Source organism: Camellia sinensis, chromosome 14, assembly GCF_055761805.1.
Source record: "Camellia sinensis isolate YWXY chromosome 14, ASM5576180v1, whole genome shotgun sequence".
In the NCBI taxonomy this organism is placed as follows: Eukaryota; Viridiplantae; Streptophyta; class Magnoliopsida; order Ericales; family Theaceae; genus Camellia; species Camellia sinensis.
In genome coordinates this window covers 108,516,475-108,535,429 of record NC_138974.1, presented here as the reverse complement: position 1 = coordinate 108,535,429, position 18,955 = coordinate 108,516,475, and the positions used below count along the sequence as shown (strand labels likewise).

At 35.0% G+C, this 18,955-nt stretch overlaps 1 protein-coding gene across 1 annotated transcript; it reads right to left on the bottom strand.

Annotated features, from left to right (window-relative positions):
* Nucleotides 1–4,871: 4,871 nt before the first annotated feature.
* Nucleotides 4,872–6,044, bottom strand: LOC145807238 (L10-interacting MYB domain-containing protein-like). Its single transcript, XM_082905190.1, has 2 exons — nt 5,634–6,044; nt 4,872–5,501 (listed from the first exon to the last, which is right to left on the bottom strand). The coding sequence occupies exons 1-2, from the start codon at nt 6,042–6,044 to the stop codon at nt 4,872–4,874; spliced, it is 1,041 nt and encodes a 346-aa protein (XP_082761316.1).
* Between the last annotated feature and the right edge of the window lie 12,911 nt (nt 6,045–18,955).

The window sequence follows — 18,955 nt, the reverse complement described above, 5'->3', positions numbered from 1 at the left end:
AATTTTAACGCGGGACAGACACACAGACGTTAAAAGCGTGATTGTGAACCACGTTTTAGCCTATTTTGGGAATTCTTTCAAAACTAGGCTTAGTTTGGAAATTGAATTGATAATTTAACTTATTTAGGGAAATGGCCCGGGAAAATGTGTTTCAAAACGAGTTTTGGGCTTGAGCTACCCATTTTCTTAAAAAATGGTCTAGTTTAAGTAATAAGAAAAAAAATAGGGGTAAACTGACAATATGTTTTAATAGTTGGATTTAATTCTCATCAAGTCCTACTGAAAATAAATGTCGATAAAATTGTTGCTAAAAATAATTTTTTTGTGACAATTTTTTATATATATCGCTAAAAATTGACAATTAATGACTCTTTTTATCATGATTTTTATAAATTGTCGCTTAAACATACAATTAGTGTCTTTTTTTATGATAAATTTTTCTTATAAGATCTATTAGATAATAAGTCTACTTATTAGGACGTACAGATAAGTATCCCATAAAATAGGCTTTCAATAAAATAGAAAAAAACCCGGTCCAAGTTTGGCTTGCAGTCCGTGATCAGATTTCAGTGAATTTTATATCATTGGAAAGCTCTTTGAAAAATGCTACAAACTAGGGTGGACCATTTAAATTTTTTTCTTAATTTATTTTTACATAAAATGGCGTGCACAGGACAGTACTTATTTTTGAACTTGTGCAAGGTCCAGAAATAATAGAAAGGGATTGGGTCGAAGGAGACCGACATGGCTCAAATTGGTTATGATTGAGTTTTTAGGGGTGGTGGGGTGAACCATGGCTAGTTTTCGTGCATTCAGATCCAGAGTGAAGTTGACAAATCGGGAGTTCTGAATGTTCTGAATAAATCATATGGTTGCATTTCTCAAGCGGGACTGAGCATTATAACCAGTTAAAATGGAGTGTCAGTATATTAAAATTTTATTTGTCATAAATTTGTAATGTCTAACTCTCTTATCATGTCATATTGTAATTAAATTGTGAGTTTTTAACTTTCTTTATTTTTTGATGCCATAATATAAACTATGACAGATCAATAGTTTTTGAGTTTTAAAATTAAATGTCAAATTGAGACTTGCAACATTAAATACTAATTAAAAAAATTATTTCTTCATATTTAAAATCATTTTTTTTTCAAGATGCATAATTAGTAATTAAAATTTTATAGTTAGTTTTTTATTTTTTGGCTAACATATCTCTTTTGATTAATAATTCAGTGAGTATTTAGTCTTTCTTGAGACATAATTAATTATAAATAAGATTTCATCAAATGTTATTTTGAGAAGAAAAAAAAATTGTAGAAATTATAATTACATGTATTATTAAGCCTCCGTTTGGGAAGTGGGTTGGCTTTTTGGCTTTTTGGCTTTTTTGGCTATTTTAGCCTGGGGCTAAAAAGCCTGGTTTGGGAAGGGCTTTTTGGCTTTTTTGGCTTTTTGGCTTTTTGGTGAGGTGTGATGTTGTTAAATGACGAAATTGCCCTTTTCCATTTTTTTGATTTTTTTATTTGGGTTTGGATTTAGCATATTTTCAGTTTTTTTTTTTTTTTTTTTTTTTTTTTTTTTTTGTTTATACAAATTTGCCTTTTTGTTGGGAACAAAAATTTGGTTTTTTTCTTTTGGTATTTTTTTTTCCATTTTTTGATTTTTGTTTAAATTTATTTATTTATTTATTTTTGGATTTGGCATTTTTTTGTTATTTTGTTTTGGTATTTTTTTTTCCAATTTTTGATTTTTGTTTAAATTTATTTATTTATTTATTTTTGGATTTGGCATTTTTTTGTTATATTTTTTTTAAAAATTTTTTATGTTATCTTTCGATTTCACGTATTTTGCTAATTTTTTTTTTTTAGGGTTTGGATTTGTCTTTTTTTTTTTTGTGTTTATTTTCTTTTTCTTTTTTTTCATTTTGGGTGTCGATCTGCCGACTTTTGATTAATTTGTTAATTTTTTTTTTTTTTTTTTTTGGAATTGAATTTGCCATATTTTGGTTCTTCTTTTTTATTTTAATTTTGTTATGTTGGGGTTTCGATTTTGCCTTTTTTGTTGTTTTGTTTTTTTGGAGGGGGGTTTCGCTTTGGCATTTTTTGCTTTACGTTTTTTTTTTTGACAATTTTTGTATGTTGTGTTTCGATCTCCCGAATTTTGCAACTCCAAATTTTGTCTTTTTTATTTTTTAAAATTTTTTTTTTTGTAGTTTGGCGGATTTTGCGTTAACTTTTTTTTTTCTTTGACATTTTTTTATTTTGCGCTTGGATTTTTCGTATTATGCTTAATTTTTTTTCCTGTTACTTTTTTTCATTTTCGGTTTGGATTTGGGGTATTGTGCTTAAATTTTTCGGTTTTTATTTGGGAATTTATGTTTTTGTCTTTTTAAATTTTTATTTTTTTACTATAACTATGTTTTTTTTTTAACTATGTTTTTTTTTTGTCTTCGATTTTTATTTTGAACTAAGTCTTGTTTTTTTTAATTGGTATACAATAACTTTTTTTTAATATATTTAAGTGTTTCATTTATTTGTAATTCACGTCGCACTTTACAATTTGTGTATTAGTTTTCTTTTTAATTTGTTTTTATTTGTTTCACCTTCTTTTTATTTTTCCAAAAGCAAAATTCATATGGATTGTTGTTTTTTTAAGTTAGGCACGTCAGCAACTGGAAGGGGTTACATTCCCCTGGCAACTCATACATATTATACATAATAATATATTTGAATACAGTCTGTTCCACGTGTGTCATTACGTGACGACCATACGAACATTATTTCGAGTACTATATATTTCCTAACATTCCGTTATTACGCATGTAACATAATTTGTCACGTATGTGAAGGCGGACCAATGCCATATGGGGGTCCTCATCTCCAACCATTAAACCATCCTCGTCATTTTCAACTTCTGGTATGGCATTTACTAATGTCATAGCCTCTTCCTCGTCACAGATTGGCTGAACAGTTGTTGGGTTACCTGTGTTTCGCCGTATATAATTATGTAATGCCATTGACGCACCTACTAACTGAACTTGCACATTTGCAAAGTCATACCGAGGCATGTCTCGAATAAACCCCCATCGATTTTTCCAGGTACCGAAAGTGCGTTCCACGACACTGCGTAAGGACGAGTGGACTTTGTTAAATAATTCCCTTGGCGTGTTTGCCATCGCGTTTCTTGCAATACGCCGGAATTCTTGTTGGTGGTAACGGTGGCCTTTGAATGGTGCTAAGTAACCAATCCGGTTTGCATAGCCAGAATCGACAAGATAATATTTGCCTGCAGACATGACGACAATGTATGACACCAAAACCAACATTCTGCGTCATTTTCATATAACGCTTTGTCAGCAAATAAATATTTGTTAACAAATCTAATAACATGGCCATGTGTTACCTTCGTCAGGATGTGGGAATGGGACGTTGTCATTTGTTAGTATCTCGTTGAATATGCGACTATCATGCATACTTCCTTCCCATCCGCAAGAAATGAATATGAAACACATGTCAAAATCGACAGCGGCCATTATATTTTGTGTGTGACAGTATTTCCTACCGAAATATGTTGCCGCATCTGGCCCCGTAACCCATGCACTGACATGTGTTCCGTCTATTGCGCCAATGCAGTCCTGTCAACATGGATCATATGTTTTGAGTCGTAACTTTGTAACAAGTGTTTCACATTTGTCACGTGCAGTTAATAACAAAAAACATATATATTTTCTTCACTTATATGTCAATCATGTTTTGCTGAAGTACCTTGAACGGTAGGTATTTCCGTCTAGACCTCACGTATGGATGTATACGATGCTGACTGTATGTGGGCCGGCAATGGACAACAGTGAACTCTTTCATGGAATTTAATACGTTATGCACGTGCCTCGACACAGTCTCCCCAGAATGTTGGAAGCGTTCCTGGATTTCCCGATTTTGCTTCCCTTTCAAGACATGGATAAACATCGCAACGCTTTCTTCAACAGCTAAGCCATGTGGACGTTGCGGGACTTGTAACCCAAAATCATTTACTAATGTCTCACACAAGGCGGCAAACACTTCCTTCGGCATGCAAACATTTTCCTCAAAGCGACCCATATGCCCCGCATATAGTTCGCATATCCATGTATTCCCGGTTAGTATAGAAGTGCGACATGGCGTTTTATGCATGTGTTTTTGGTACCATTCTGTCGCCAAGTGGCATGCTTGTAGAAATGTGCAGTTCTGTTCTTGTTGCAGCTGGACCGCCATTTGATTCAGCATTTCCATTATTTCATCATGGTTGCTTCCATCCCAGGGATTCATCGCGTTTTCGTTGATGCAAAACCTACAAAAGTGGCAGGCTTTCAATTAGTTTGCACGTGATTCATTGAGTTAAATTATATTGAATTTTGCAATTATACAATGTCGACATTGTTTGTAATGAACGCAATGCTGTCACCAATGTCCTTTGGAAGGCATGATCATATGATTTGCAAAAAAAAAAAAAAGTTGTTCAACGTATGCTTCACAGGGGGGCCATGGTTGTAACAACCACAAAACTAAGAAAATAACTTGCGACATATAGGCATTCAGAAGCATGCATCGAAAACGTATTTCCCTGTCTTAAACGTAGCGCCACAAAATATTAAACCGTAAACATCCCATTCATTTCCCAAAAACGAAGCACAACCATGCTTCCGGTCCGTCAACCCATGGACTTACCTACAACTTGTCACTGCCCGTAGCTAGCAAGAAGAAAAAAAAAAAGACATAATGCAAAACATGCACACACCACCATCCTGTTTTAGTACATAACAAACAGTACCATAAGTCTAAGTTTTAAAAAGGAAGAAAAAGACATGCATCTGCAACACTCGTAAGACCGTAGCATCACATCCGCCTACCCCCAAACAGGTTTGCAAATGGCCCCGACGCAGTACACTGGAGCTGCTTCTGTGTAAGCCAGCCAATGATGTGGTCGTCATCAGGCTGGCACATCATGACCTCCCGGTAATCAGCGTTATCCATAAGTGTGGAGGCGAAGTGGAATAACGGTGTACCAATCAGAGACGGAATACTGCTCAGTTTATGCATGCACTCGGAAATAGTGTACAGTGCTTCGTTGCCTGTCAGGTGCCTGACCGTGACCTGCTGATTCTTCGAACGGACCACATCTGTCATTCTGTTCATGCTCTCCGCAATAATAGACGCACCACTTGTTGCCTTCTTCGACTTTGAAACACTTGTTGATGGCGTCTTTCTCCGTTTTGCCTTTTCAATCGACACATGCTCCAGTGAAGAATCGGAATCCACGTCCTGTACTCCTGTGGGTATCGGATCAGCGAATGGCTGGGCTCCCAAACTACGCACTGAATCAGATGAGTCCGTAGCAGCTTCAGGAATGTTCTCTCCCGGGGTCCAATGGTGCTTCCCAGTAGCTGCTGCCCCCATGAAAACCGTCTCCAGCAAGTCACGGTGTTCCAACGTTTTCTTCCTGAACTTCGCACACACCTTGTTGATCTGCAGACATGTACATGTGTAAAAGAGGTTGACGTTATATTTCATATTCATAAATTTTATTCAAGTTGAACTAAGAAGTAAAAAATGTACTGGTAAATGAGAAATATAAAACTTGTTGGTACATGTACTTACTGATTCCATCTTGTCCCACCACTCGTCAGGTGCCTGAAACAAACCGGTGTCATAGTCAAAGCCTATCCCGGACACTCCCTTGCTTGAATCCATCAACTTCATCCACGCTTGCCACTCTTTCTTCAAGCTCATGTACTTATTCTTCAACTGTTTAAGTCCATGTTTTTTTCCTGTTTTTCTCTGAAATTTCCTTGACAAGGACTTGTACCCTGCCTGGCTGAGGACTAAGAATGGCCGATTTCCTTTACTAATCTCATTTGCAATCAACTGGAGGAAAACTCGGACTGACTTACTGTCCCATGAGGCCTTGTGGCTTAGCTGCGTTTGTGTCTCTTCAAGACTGGTTGACTTGTCACTGACAACGCCTTTGCCTTTCGAGTGGTTACGAGGTGAAGTACGTGTGGAAGCCATTACTAATGTACGGTTACAAAAGATATACATCACAAATTTGGTTGTTACATACACACACACAACAGATGACACATTAAAAACAACAAACGCAGATATATGATGCTGAAGATGAAATTTGCATATACCCATTGAAAACATTTTTTACGTACGTACACAGGTTCCATGGGAGTTAGTAGTGGACAAAAACATGATAGTTAGTATTACGGCTCCCATATGCGACAACATAATACCATCGTACTACAAACATACTAACTACATACTAACAACATATTGAAGACATACTAATGTCTTTGTACATACTAAGAACATGGTAACGGTGCTTACATACGGCACAACAAAATAACAACGACAATGCAGAGCACATACACAATGGTCTTAAGCACACGCAAGGATTGTTGAATGTCTATGACATCAGCCCGCAATTGCATGGCAATTTCATCTCCGGGTGACGCATAGCCTTGGTTCTCATGGCTTCGTTCTTCACACCAACCAATCCAACTGACACAAGGCTGATGAGTGAAAAGTATGCAACTATTAGTTTCATGGGTTGTTAATGTTCATTAAGTTATGACCGGTAAAGATTGGGTCACTCACCACAGGGCGGGGACATACAAAGTACGAACGCCCTGGATTCTTGGTGGACCTGGAAATCCTAACAATACACGGGCCATATCCACAGGCACACATTCGTCCTGGCCATGTACTGGAAGTTGCCGTTGAGGTGAACGACGCCATGCTACGATTTAATATAAAGTAAATTGACATGAATGAACATGAACACGATTACGTACTCAAATTAATAAATCTATGTTGTAATATATTTTGATAATATTTTTTATGCTAGGCAGCAAAATGGATTGGTGAGCATATATTTGTACTATATTTACGTTTTTGAATATATTTATGATAAAATTTTTCATACTTACATGTAGTCATATCTGTTTAATAAAACTTTTACACTGTTTATTGTTTTCCTCTAAATTTGTAATATATAATATTAATACATTACTAATATCTGTCTAACATTTGTTTAAGATATATTGGAAATAAACTATTTATTTAATATATTTTTAATATAAATTTTATATATATTTTGTAATTTGTTGGTAATATATGTACATAATGTATGTAGCTTCCTTACCAAATGTAGTTCGAAAATAGTTATGGTGCTAATTAATTTATTTTTAGGAAATGAGAATTGACCCTTTCGTGTTGAGTTAAAAAATAAACGCAAATTAATACATCTAATCTGTAATATATTTTCAATATATATATTTTCTTTATTTAGAAAACATTTTGGAATATATTAACGATATAGTTTTTCATAATTAAATGTAGTCATATCTGTTTAATAAAACTTTTACACGCTTTATTGTTTACCTCTAAATTTGTAATATATAATATTAATACATTATTAATATCTGTCAAACATTTTCGTAATATATTTTTAGTCAACTGTTATTTTTCTATATTTCTAACATAAATTTCATATATTTTGTAATTTGTTGTTAATATATGTACATATATCTACCTTCCTTCCCAAATGTAGTAATAAAAATATTTACGGTGCTAATTAATTTATTTTTTAGAAATGAGAAATGAGCAGTTCGTCCTGAGTAAAACATATATGCAAATTAAGACATCTAATTTGTAATTTATTTTCAACAATTTTTTTTTTTCATATTTTGAAAATATTTTTTGAATATATTTATGATATAGTTTTTCATATATAAATTTTGTCATATCTGTGTAATAAAAGTTTTACACGCATTTATTTTTAACTGTAATGTATTTTTAATAAACTGTTTGTTTAATATATTTCTAATATAAATATAATAAATTTTGTAATTTGGTGTTAATATCTGTAGATAATATATGAACCTTCCTTCCCAAATTTAGTTGGAAAATAATTTTTATGTAATTAATTGATTTTCTTGAATTGAGAATTGACCATTTCGTCTTCAGTAAAAAATATACGCAAATTAATACATCTAATTTGTAATATATGTTCAATATATTTTTTGTCTCTTTTCAAAACATTTATTCATATATTCATGATAAAGTTTTTCATAATTAAATTTTTACATATATGTGTAATAAAATTTTTACAGTCTTTACCTTGTAAATCAAAATTTGTAATAAACATTTGACATATATTTTTTTAATATCTTCGTAATATATTTTTAATATATTGCTTAATTGATCCCGATTTTCAATTTTTTTCTTTTTGGACCACAAGTGATATATATTTTTTCACAAGTTGTTGTTAATATCTGTAACTTGTAACCCAGAGTTGGAATTATTTTTTTTTATGTAATTACAAAAAATTTCACAAATGGAAATTGAGCATTACGCAACAATCAGGGCAATAGAGCATTTCACAAATGGGAATTTCTAATTTCTGTTAAGCACAAATGGGAGCCACTCAGAAATGGGAACAGCATTTCTTATTAAAAAAAAAAAAAAAAAAAAACAAAAAAAAAATGGAACATCTGCATTTCAAACAATCCGAACAGATATTCGAATTCAACACCAGATTTGCATTTCCGAACTTGTATATATACAAATCAGACCAACTATTTGAATCAGATCATATATTATATATATATATCAGACCAACAATTTGAATCAGATCATATATTATATATATATATATATGTATATATACAAATCTGCCCCCAAATTTGGTGGATGCGAACAGATTTCGAACATCAGAACAGATCTGAAAGAGGAGATTTAGGGATGAGACAGATCGGTGGCCGGTCTGTGTATAATATCAGTGTAATCAACCCAATAACGACCGTGAGCCAACAGATCGGCCATGAACCGATGCTGTTATGAACATACACTACGCAGATGAGAAGAAGAAAAAACAAATCAAATAGGCCATAGATTGTCACCTGCAGATCGGTTTGAGTGTGCAAGAGATGGTTGTTGTTCGCGGCCGCGGTTTCAATCTCCGGTTGCGATTTCGTCTGCCAAGGTCGGTCCGACCGCCTCCAGTACCTCCGTTCTTCTTCTCCTCTGCTCCGAAATGGGTGTGTATGAGCTCTAGTGTGAGTTCTGTTTGCAGAGGGACAGACTTTAGCCTCTCGGGGCAATTCGGTAAATTCGCACGAGACACCCTTCGCCCAACACCCGCTCAATTCCATTTTGTCGTCACTTGGCTAATTAGCCTTTTTTGTCGTGACTTGGCTAATTTAGCCTGAATTGTCTTCCCAAACAGACGCTAAAAATATGTTATTAACAATGCATGCATTAACAAATTAACATAATCTTGCAGTGTAATTCAGTAAGTCAATTAAAGTGTTATTATATCTGTATGCTCACAATTAGCGGTGTACAAAATATTCAATATATCGAAAAGCAAAACCAACCCGACCTCTTTGGGTTAGTTTGATTTGATTTTTTAATACATTGATTTGGTTCCGAATCTTCAATCATTAACTCGATAGGATTGGGTTGGTAAACCAACCCAACCCGAGAACCTATCTCACATAAAATATTAGATTTAGGTCTCGTTTGTCAATTATACATTTTACTTAAAAAGTCAAAAATTATTATAAATTGTCACACCACTCTCTCTATTTTTCTGCACATCTTTTCGTAAAAAATTAAAAAATTATTAAAATAATTTGTTCCCAAACAAGGCCTTAATTTTTGTTTGCTGTGTTCAAACTTCAGTTTGACTTCATTGTACTATTTAAAATTGTTGGCATGTGTTATACAAAATTTTATTTTTTATCTGTTGATTCACTTATATTTTATATAATGAAATCGTAATTTTAATTTGAACCAATCTAAATTACATTAAATCACGTTGAGTTCATTCTTAGGCATGATTATTTTGGTATTGAGACTAAAAGCTTAAACCCAATCGTAATTAAACCAATTTTAAATTCAATATTAACCCGAATCAAACGGACAAATCAACATCGTACTCTGGATGGTAATGATTAATGGAGTCATTTAGTCATCATGCTCATGTGAGTAACAAAGGTGAATAGTTATTTCTTATTTAAACACGGGACACCACTAGTTTTAAAAGTTACATGATTATGTGAGATTCGTCACGTGTTTACTTTGAATTTTGAGTTTCTTTAGTGATTTTTTATAGTTAATTTTTTTAGTGCTTATATTTTTAGATTCTATTCAATTAGATGGTTTAGTAAACTAAAAATAAAAAGAAAAACAAAAATTTATAAAATTAAATTGATATTTTTTCGCAATAAAAAATTAAGATTTTAAAGATCAAAATTTAAGTATAAAATTATTTTTTAGAGACCAAATATTTTTGTTACGAAAAGTGCCATTATATTTTTATCAATAAAAATTAGACATTAATGATGAATTATTATGCTTTTGGAACCAAATTTTGTGTCTCAAAAAATAAATCATTTTGAGGCTAAATTATTGTCTCTAAAAGTCTATTTATTAGTGACATTTTCAAAATTTTGTCACTAAAAGTCTTATTTTTGACTTTTGAGGACAATTTTTTAACGATTATCCTCATGACGATAAAAATTGGTTCTTAAATGTCTTTTGTAACAAAGTTTTCACTTTTAAAAATCAAAAAATTTTAGTTTCTGAAAGGCCTATATGTTATAGTGTCTTTATCTATAATCTTTATTAAACTACTTTGGAATTTTTTAAAATTTTTTGACCTTTTAGATTCTTTTAAACTAATGACTTGTTTGATTAGGTTGAGTATAGCATAACATTGAGATATAACAATCTTTAAAACTTACATTCTATTGTTTAGTTGTAATTTTTATTATTTGAATTAGATTTTGATGGACATTCTATTTAACAAAATTGAGGAATTGCTTAATATTACAATTAATAATGTAAAAAATATATATAATTGATCTAACTAATCTAGGAGGATAACTGATTTTACACTAATTCCATAGACTGTTAATCCAATCACTCTTAATCTTTCTAATTAAACAAGACTTAAATAAACTAGAAAGTAAAAAAAATAAAAAATAAAAAAATTGAAAATATAACATTTTAAACTGAATTTCAAACCACATAAAGAAGCTTATATAGTCATCTAATTCATAAAAGAGTGCTACTATGTATTTCTATCTCTCTTCTTTTTTTTTATTTTTTTTTTGTTATAATTATTTTAGACCCCTCATTTCTTTAGACATGCACTTTCCAAAATTACTTCTTAGTTGTATTTCTTTGGGCCCCATACCATATTCCCAACTTTACCCTCTTTCTTTGTAGCCCCATTATTCTCACCTCATTTTTTCCAACAACCTATCCTCTCTCGCCACCGTCACCTCCTCCGATGACCCACTCCACCATCGCCCACCACACCAGCCCCTTTCCACCACCTCATTTGCACCTCCTTGCCATTCAAGTTGCCTCTCTGGTGGCTCTCTCGAACTCTCTATTCGCGACCATTATCCCTTTTTACAATCTGCCCAGATCTTGTTGGCAGTTTATAACCGAACCACTACCATTTGTTCGGTGGAATATGTTTGAACTACTACCATTTATTCGGTGCTCTACATTGCCGATATCTAGTTCGACAATCTATGATCGAAGCACAACCATTTGTTCTGTAATATATGTTCGAATTAACATTATTTGTTCAGTACTGGATTTTCGAACCAAGCACAATAATTTCAATCTCTCTCTATATGTATCCCTTTCGTTGTCAATCTCTCTTTGTTCTAGTCTAAGGGCATAGGGGATAGGTGATGTGATTGCGATGGTTGGGGTTGCAATGGCGGACATCACAACGGTGAGAATCGTTGGTGAATGAAGTGAGGGTTGTATTGGTGATGGGATCACCAAAAAGTAAAAAGGTATTATCTTGGGAAGAGATGTCGGAGGACGAGAACGAGGAAGGTTACTGAATGGTGCCACTGGAAGCTGCCGACCATAGTAGAGGTAGGGGTAGGAGTGATATTATCTCGATTTTGACCCGACATTTGTGGTATCTCGGACTTGGGTTTAATGCTTTCACACTGTTGTTTACCCCTTACTTCCTTTGTATCTCTTTGAAATTGGCGTTTGGGTTGTTGTGGTTGTGTTTGGGCAGGTTTTTCGCTTGTTTTTCAAACCTTGTGTCACGCAGAATTTTGGTCCTCCGCTCGAGCAACACTTCCTACACTCGAGAGGGCTTTGCAAACTCTCAATACTTTTATAGATCTGTAAAAATACTAGGAGAGTGATTTCTATGCTCGAGCGACGTTTCCTACGCTTGAGCGGGTGGGCGCTCGAGTAGCCTTTCTTGTGCTCGAGCGTTGGTCTGTTGTTTGCAAAACTACTGGATGTGTGTTTTCTACGCTCGAGCGGTGAGCATCTTGTTCATTGTGTCTTGGCTCGAGCGACCTTTCTTACGCTCGAGCGGAACAACTTATTGTGTTTGACGCTCGGGCATCAACTCTTGCGCTCAAGCGGACTGTGCGTTTATCAGATCGCGAAAATGACTTTTTACATCACTTTTTCAGATCTTTTTTCCTAAAACCTAAAGTTGAGACTTTCTCTCTCTCTCTCTCTCTCTCCCTCTCCCTTTCTCTCTCTACATTTTCACCTAGTTTTAGTGATTTCTTCACCCTAATCCCTTTGATAAAAAGGTAGACCATTTCAAGATCTCCATTTTGATCTGAATAAAGTTGGATTTGAGCATCTTTAAAGTTTCACTCCTGTTTGGCTGGTCTAGTCTCTTTGAGGTAGGGATTTTTGACAGTTTCATATGGTTTTTAGTTTAGTTATTTGTCGTTATGTAACAATGGTGGGATTTGGGAGTATTTTGAACAAACCTAGGGTTTGGGTGTGAAATAAAAAGAGGGGTTTCTAAATGAGTGTGAAATAAATGATTATGGGCTTCGAATATGAGGTTCTAAGGTGGAAAAATAGTTAACTTTGGCATTTGGGTTGATATATGGAAAAAAGGAGTTTTGCCCTAAATGGGTCAAATTGTTATTTTGTACAAATAACCAAAATTGATGATGATAACGTGCAATTGGATGATTGTTGATATAAATGGTGGAGCTGGACACATGCTGTCTTGCACCTATGGAAATTTGAATAATTTACCTTTTGAGAAGATGTATATCTATTTAGAAATATCTGTATTGGGCTACCGGTGGAGGATAGTTATGATTGTTGTAGAAAATGCATGAGGATTAGGTAAATTGAAACTAATCTAATGTTGGTTGTCATTGAATATGACTATGTTTTAAATACATTGTATATGTATGAATGTTTGGGAGGAGAAAGGGAATATACTCCATTGTGTGGGAGAAGAAAGGGGATATACTCCATTGTTTAGGAGAAGATAGGGGATGGACTCCATTGAAATCAAGTTGGCAGAATTGTCCAGGGTTAAAGTCCCGAAATCGTATGTATACATGGGTGCTGATCCCACGGACAAATTTTTTGTAAAATGGTAGATTTGAAGTGTTTGTGTGGTAGTGTATTGAATTGGAAAAATCACTGAGTTGTAGTCTCAATTGGGTCGTTGAAAGATAATGAAATCGACTCATGAATTGAAAAGAATGAATGAACTTGAAATGAATTGGAAGAAGATGAATTGAAATATGAACTTTGGTGTTTTACGATTATATGAAATGTGGATATTTTGTCATCGGCATTGTATATACGCATTATACTTATACCTTTGTTAAATTTCATATATTGTGTTAGATTGTTCCTACTGGGCTTTGGCTCACCTTATTTGGGAAAAACCATTTTCAGGTGCTGGTGATATGCCTCTACAAAGGCAATAGCTTGGAGGGACTTTTGGAAGCAAGAGCTTCTTTAGTTTGTTATATTGTTTTGTATAGCCAAGGGGCTTAAATTATTTTGAGCTAGGCTCACTTTTGTGCAACCAAGCAATGACTTGGAAAGATGTAAGCCTATAGGGCATGTGACTATATGTTTAATTTTAATTTCCTTAACATTGCAACACATGCTGTAAATTCAGGATGAATATTTGTGAATGTATGTCGCATGTGTTAACTTTTGTAAATGAACTTTGATGAATGAAAGTATCTTATTTCTATTATTCTTCTACTTATGAGTTGGTTTTATCGTATTATCTTGGGGGTGTTACATTAGGGTTAGGATTGAAGTTAGAATTTGAGCAGATAATGATGGAGATAAAATTGAAAATTGATGTTAAGACAAAATTATAGTAAAAAATAACAAAAATAAATAAATAAATAAATAAATAAATAAATAAATAAATAAATAAATAAATAAATAAAGAATCTAAGGTAAAAAAATAATGCATTTAGCAACACTCTTCATAAAATTGTAGAGACATTGGGACAAAAGGATACAGGTCCTTTTGAGACAAAGGTGTTGGGGGAGTTTTTGGAGTGAAGCAACCAATTATTCAACAAAGACATCACATGATAATGATGATGTCCCTCTTATTTCCATTTCCATTTCCATATCTAACTGACACATCACATAGCGCACTCGACAAAGTCTTCCCCAAATATCTTGTTTTTCATTCACAATACCAATCACTTCTTAATGTTGTTTATATTTACATTATTATTAAGGTAAATCATAAATATACTTTTTAAAGTTTTTTAAAAATATAAATTATTTTTTATAATTTTAAAAATTATAAATATTTTATTATCAAAAATTTTTATTTAATAAAATTAATTAAAAAAATTAAAATTTCTAATTACTCTCTTCTTCAACAGTAAAATTATCATAATTTTTAATTTAAATATATTTACGATATTTTTAAATTCTATTAATTACTCTAATAATTTATTAATAAAAGAGTGATACTCCATCCTCCAAATTTTGATCCCCAAATGCCCCCCTAATGAGTAGGTGTTAGCATGTTGATATTTGGGAGCTAGCGGCCTGACACCTAGTGGCACCTTGCACCTATGTTAGGCTTGCACCGTGGCATGCGGGAGGCATGTCAAAACATCAAGATGGGCAATCAACTGTGTCATTCGGTGGCGGCACTCAACCCTCGGCCAAAGTATGGGCAACATGGCGCGTGCAAGGCATTAATTTGACCTTAATGCTAGGTTGCAACATACTTGGGGCTTTAACAAAATCAGACGGTTTGACTTGGTTAGACAGCAAGGCGTGGTGCACAACTTGCTGGTTAGCAAGGTAGTTAGGCTTGAGCAAGGCCAACATATGGCACTCCAGGCTCTATTTGGCTGGAGGCTTGAAAAATTTGAATTGTCTAAAGCAAGAGAAAGGCTTCCTAAAATATAGGGACAGTTCTGGGCAGTTATGCATAGAACCAGACATGCTGGCAAGGAACTAGAAAGGCTGAAATAAAGGAGCAGTTAGTGACAGTTATTTCTGTAGGCTTGTTTCAAATACGTGTCAACCCCTTGGCAGTTGAGGGTGTCAACTGCCATGCCAAGTGGCATGTGTCCCTTATGTTTTGCAGCCTGTTTGAATTTCAAATGTTCTGATTGTAGCCTATATATAGGCATGGCCATGCAAACTCGAATTGATCGAGTGTTTGAGAGTTTGGCATTTGCATTTCCTTTGTAATTGTTGGTGCAATAATAAGGTTGAGTTTTCTCGTAATTACTGTGTTGCTTATCTTGTATGCTTGATGAAATTTAATTTGTGTGTGTGAGTTACATACATTGGCTGAGACTAAGTGTTGGGACTTAGTGCCATCGCAGGGAAATTTTATAGACTGAAAATTAGCCCTGTGACAATTGGTATGGTGTTTGGTATGGATGCTTTGAAAGGATGAGTGACTCGATTGGAGAATCTGGCGGGGACACCCGCTAATGAACATTGCTCTTTGACGAATTGATTGGATGCCGTGGCTTCTAGGTTCTTTGCTCTTGAGGCCTTAACGACAGATCGGTTCAAGGAAGCCTTGGAAGACATGGCTGTCATGGTTGATGCATGGAAGGACAAGTTGCAAAACATGGAAGACGAATTGTCTATCCTCAAGAAAGCTGTTTGTGGGCATTCTGGTCATGGTGACGTCCCTTTGAAAGTAAAAGTCTCTGACCCGAAGGCATTTGGTAGTGCTCGCAATGCCAAGGAACTTGAGAACGTTTTGTGGGATATAGAGCAATATTTCAAGGCTGCCCATGTTCTTGAAGCGGAGAAAGTCACGATCACAAGTATGTATCTCTCTAGGGATGCAAAACTTTGGTGGCGCACAAGAATGAAGGATGATGCTCGTCCTGTGATCGAGACATGGTAATTGTTATAGAAAGAATTGAAGGAAAAGTTCCTTTCTTACAACTCGTCTGTAATGACCCCGACCTCCGATTAATGCTAATTCATGATTAATTATGCTTAACAGTAATTTAGGAAGGATTTGGGATTTATTTGCATGTTCCTATCTGTTTGCCATAAAATGACATGTTCATGTCTTTGACTTTAAATTGCGAATTAAAAGCCTTATCGGCGTCCGAATTAGAAATTGAATTGATTTATGTGCTAGTTAGGATTTATAGAATTTTATGGTAGGTTTAATTAAAATTCAGTTCGGAGCGATTAAATTAGATTAAATAACGTTAAATTACATTAGTCCAATTATTTACGAAATTGAGATTGAGTGGGCCATCTTAGGGTCATTGTTTGAGGACTTAATGTATAAATTTGAGGCACCTTTTCTTCAGCCATTTTCCTTAGAACAAACCGTATGAGAGAGGGAGCTAGAGAGTTGGAAGAAAAGTTGAGTTCATCTTGAGATTTGCTTGGAAAATTGAAGAGTGGATTGTGAAATTGAGCTTCTAAACTTGAAATTGAAGACATAAGGTAGAGAATTCATCTTTTCCATTGTGATTTTGAGTTACTTCTTGCATGGTTCATGGTGAACTAGAGTTTAGAGTCAAGTTTTGGTTCTAAATGTTGAATTGAGTTGTAATTCATACATCCATGCATACATTTCCATGTTTTGAGTTGGAATTCTAAGATTTCTTCCATGCATGTGTTAATTTCACTCACGTTGTGGTCATTCAACTTGTTTTCCATCAAATTATTAAGTTTGGTTATGTTTTGGGAGGTTTGATTTCAAGAGGGGTCCTTGCATGTTGGATTCATAGCATATTCGTGGAGTTCATGTTGATTTTGCACAAATTGGGTTGCTCTTGGGCCATGATTTCTTGAATTGAAGCTTTAAACATGTTGTTTTATGGGTTACTAAGTGTTTTCCAAAAATTTGGCCCAGAAAAATGAGTTTTGGATGGTTGGAGGTCGAGTTTCTTGTTTGGAGGTCAATCTAGATTTTCCAGAAATTTGACCCACGCTCGAGTGAGGACTTTCACGCTCGAGCGTGAAGCCTGAGTACATGCACTTCTGCTCGAGCGGAGAGAGTCACGCTCGAGCGTAAAATGCGTATACCTAGAAGTTTGTGTGTTTTGCAGTCCGCTCGAGCGAGGGAATGCACGCTCGAGCGAGGACTTGTGTCTTATGCTCGAGCGTGGATCGAGCGCCCATCGAGCATGATTTTTGTGCATCCAGTACTTTTACTGTAGTTTACAGTCCGCTCGAGCGAAGGAAGTCACACTTGAGCGGAGATCCTTTGTCTGCATGTCCGCTTGAGCGTAGAAAGCCACGCTCGAGCGAGACCCCTATTTTCTGAAAATTCTGAAAAGTGTTTTAAAGCGCATCTTTGCATCCTCATTCCATCCTAGGCATTCCTAGACCATGTTTAAGACTCTATAGTGAGGGTAAGAGATTAGAAACACACTAAGAGCCAATGAAATAAGTTTTGTACAATTAGAACGTGTATTTCAAGTGTGTATCTGCTATGTGTCGTGTAGGTCACGTGCCACGTCCTGTCTGATCGATCTGCTCTGTCTGTCTGTCTGTCTCCAAGCCCACTGTGAGTAATAACTCTGTAAAGTTATGTTTAACCTATGTATTTTCTGACTGGTACGGTATAATCTGTTTTCTGAAATGCTATCTTACGAATGATGAATGAATGTCCAATTTTCTGAAAAGTATTTGTGGCACCCTTAGTTCACGTGGCCCTCGCCTGGGGGTATCAATACCGCGGTCAATCTGCATATGGCCCTCGCCCGGGGGTAACAATACTGCAGCCAATCTGCATATGGCCCTCGCCCAGGGGTAACAATATTGCGGCCAATCTGCACGTGGTCCTTGCCTAGGGGTAACAATACCATGGCTACTTGCGCGCAAGATATGGACCTTTGTGATCATTGGTACCAACTATATATGTGGGTCTCTGGACCAATCTGATCTGATAGCTAATGAGTGTACCACGTATGATCTTATGCAAAATCTGAATATGAAAATGTATATGAATTTGTTTCGGTTTGAAGTCTAACTATGCTCTGATTTAAATGCTGAATTCTAACTTGTGCTGGACATCATTCATATAACCCTTTACTCTGTTATTATTCACTGGGCTTTCGCTCACTGTTTATATTATGTATGTAGGTGAGCCGACACATTACCAGGGCCAAAGTTGACGGCCTTTTGTACTGTTTTGTCAGCCAACCGTTGTGCCTCCAAGAAGGTTCCGATCGAAGCCTAATGCCATGGCTATTTTTTTATTTCATACTAGTCTTAGTGTTTGCACTGTATAGTCAGATCTTGGGAAGTTCACTTCTGTAATTATTTTGTAAATATTGGTGTCCTTGACTGGCATGTTTATGTTTATATAAATAAGTTTTAAAATGTTCTGTCCCATGTACGTTGTCACAGCTCACTGAACCTTGTCTATTTTGTATTATTGCTTCCGCAGCCCCTTATTACTTGATAATCTATTCAGAGGCCTTTGGTAATTCTCGGATTACTGGCCGGTTACGGTGTTGAACCTATAGGGGCGGGTTTGGGTCGTGACAGAGTGGTATCGGAGCACGAGTTATACTGCACACACGTGTCCATATGAGCTATAGGATGTCCTAGCAATGAAATAGGGACATTGCATTACCATGTTTAAGTGTATGAACTAT

What these genes read in the sequence shown, in the direction of transcription:
- LOC145807238 (XM_082905190.1), bottom strand. Translation starts at nt 6,044, where the DNA reads ATGGCTTCCACACGTACTTCACCTCGTAACCACTCGAAAGGCAAAGGC. An exon ending in GGTGGGACAAGATGGAATCA is followed by an intron (nt 5,502 to 5,633) that starts GTAAGTACATGT and finishes ACATGTCTGCAG; the next exon opens with ATCAACAAGGTGTGTGCGAA.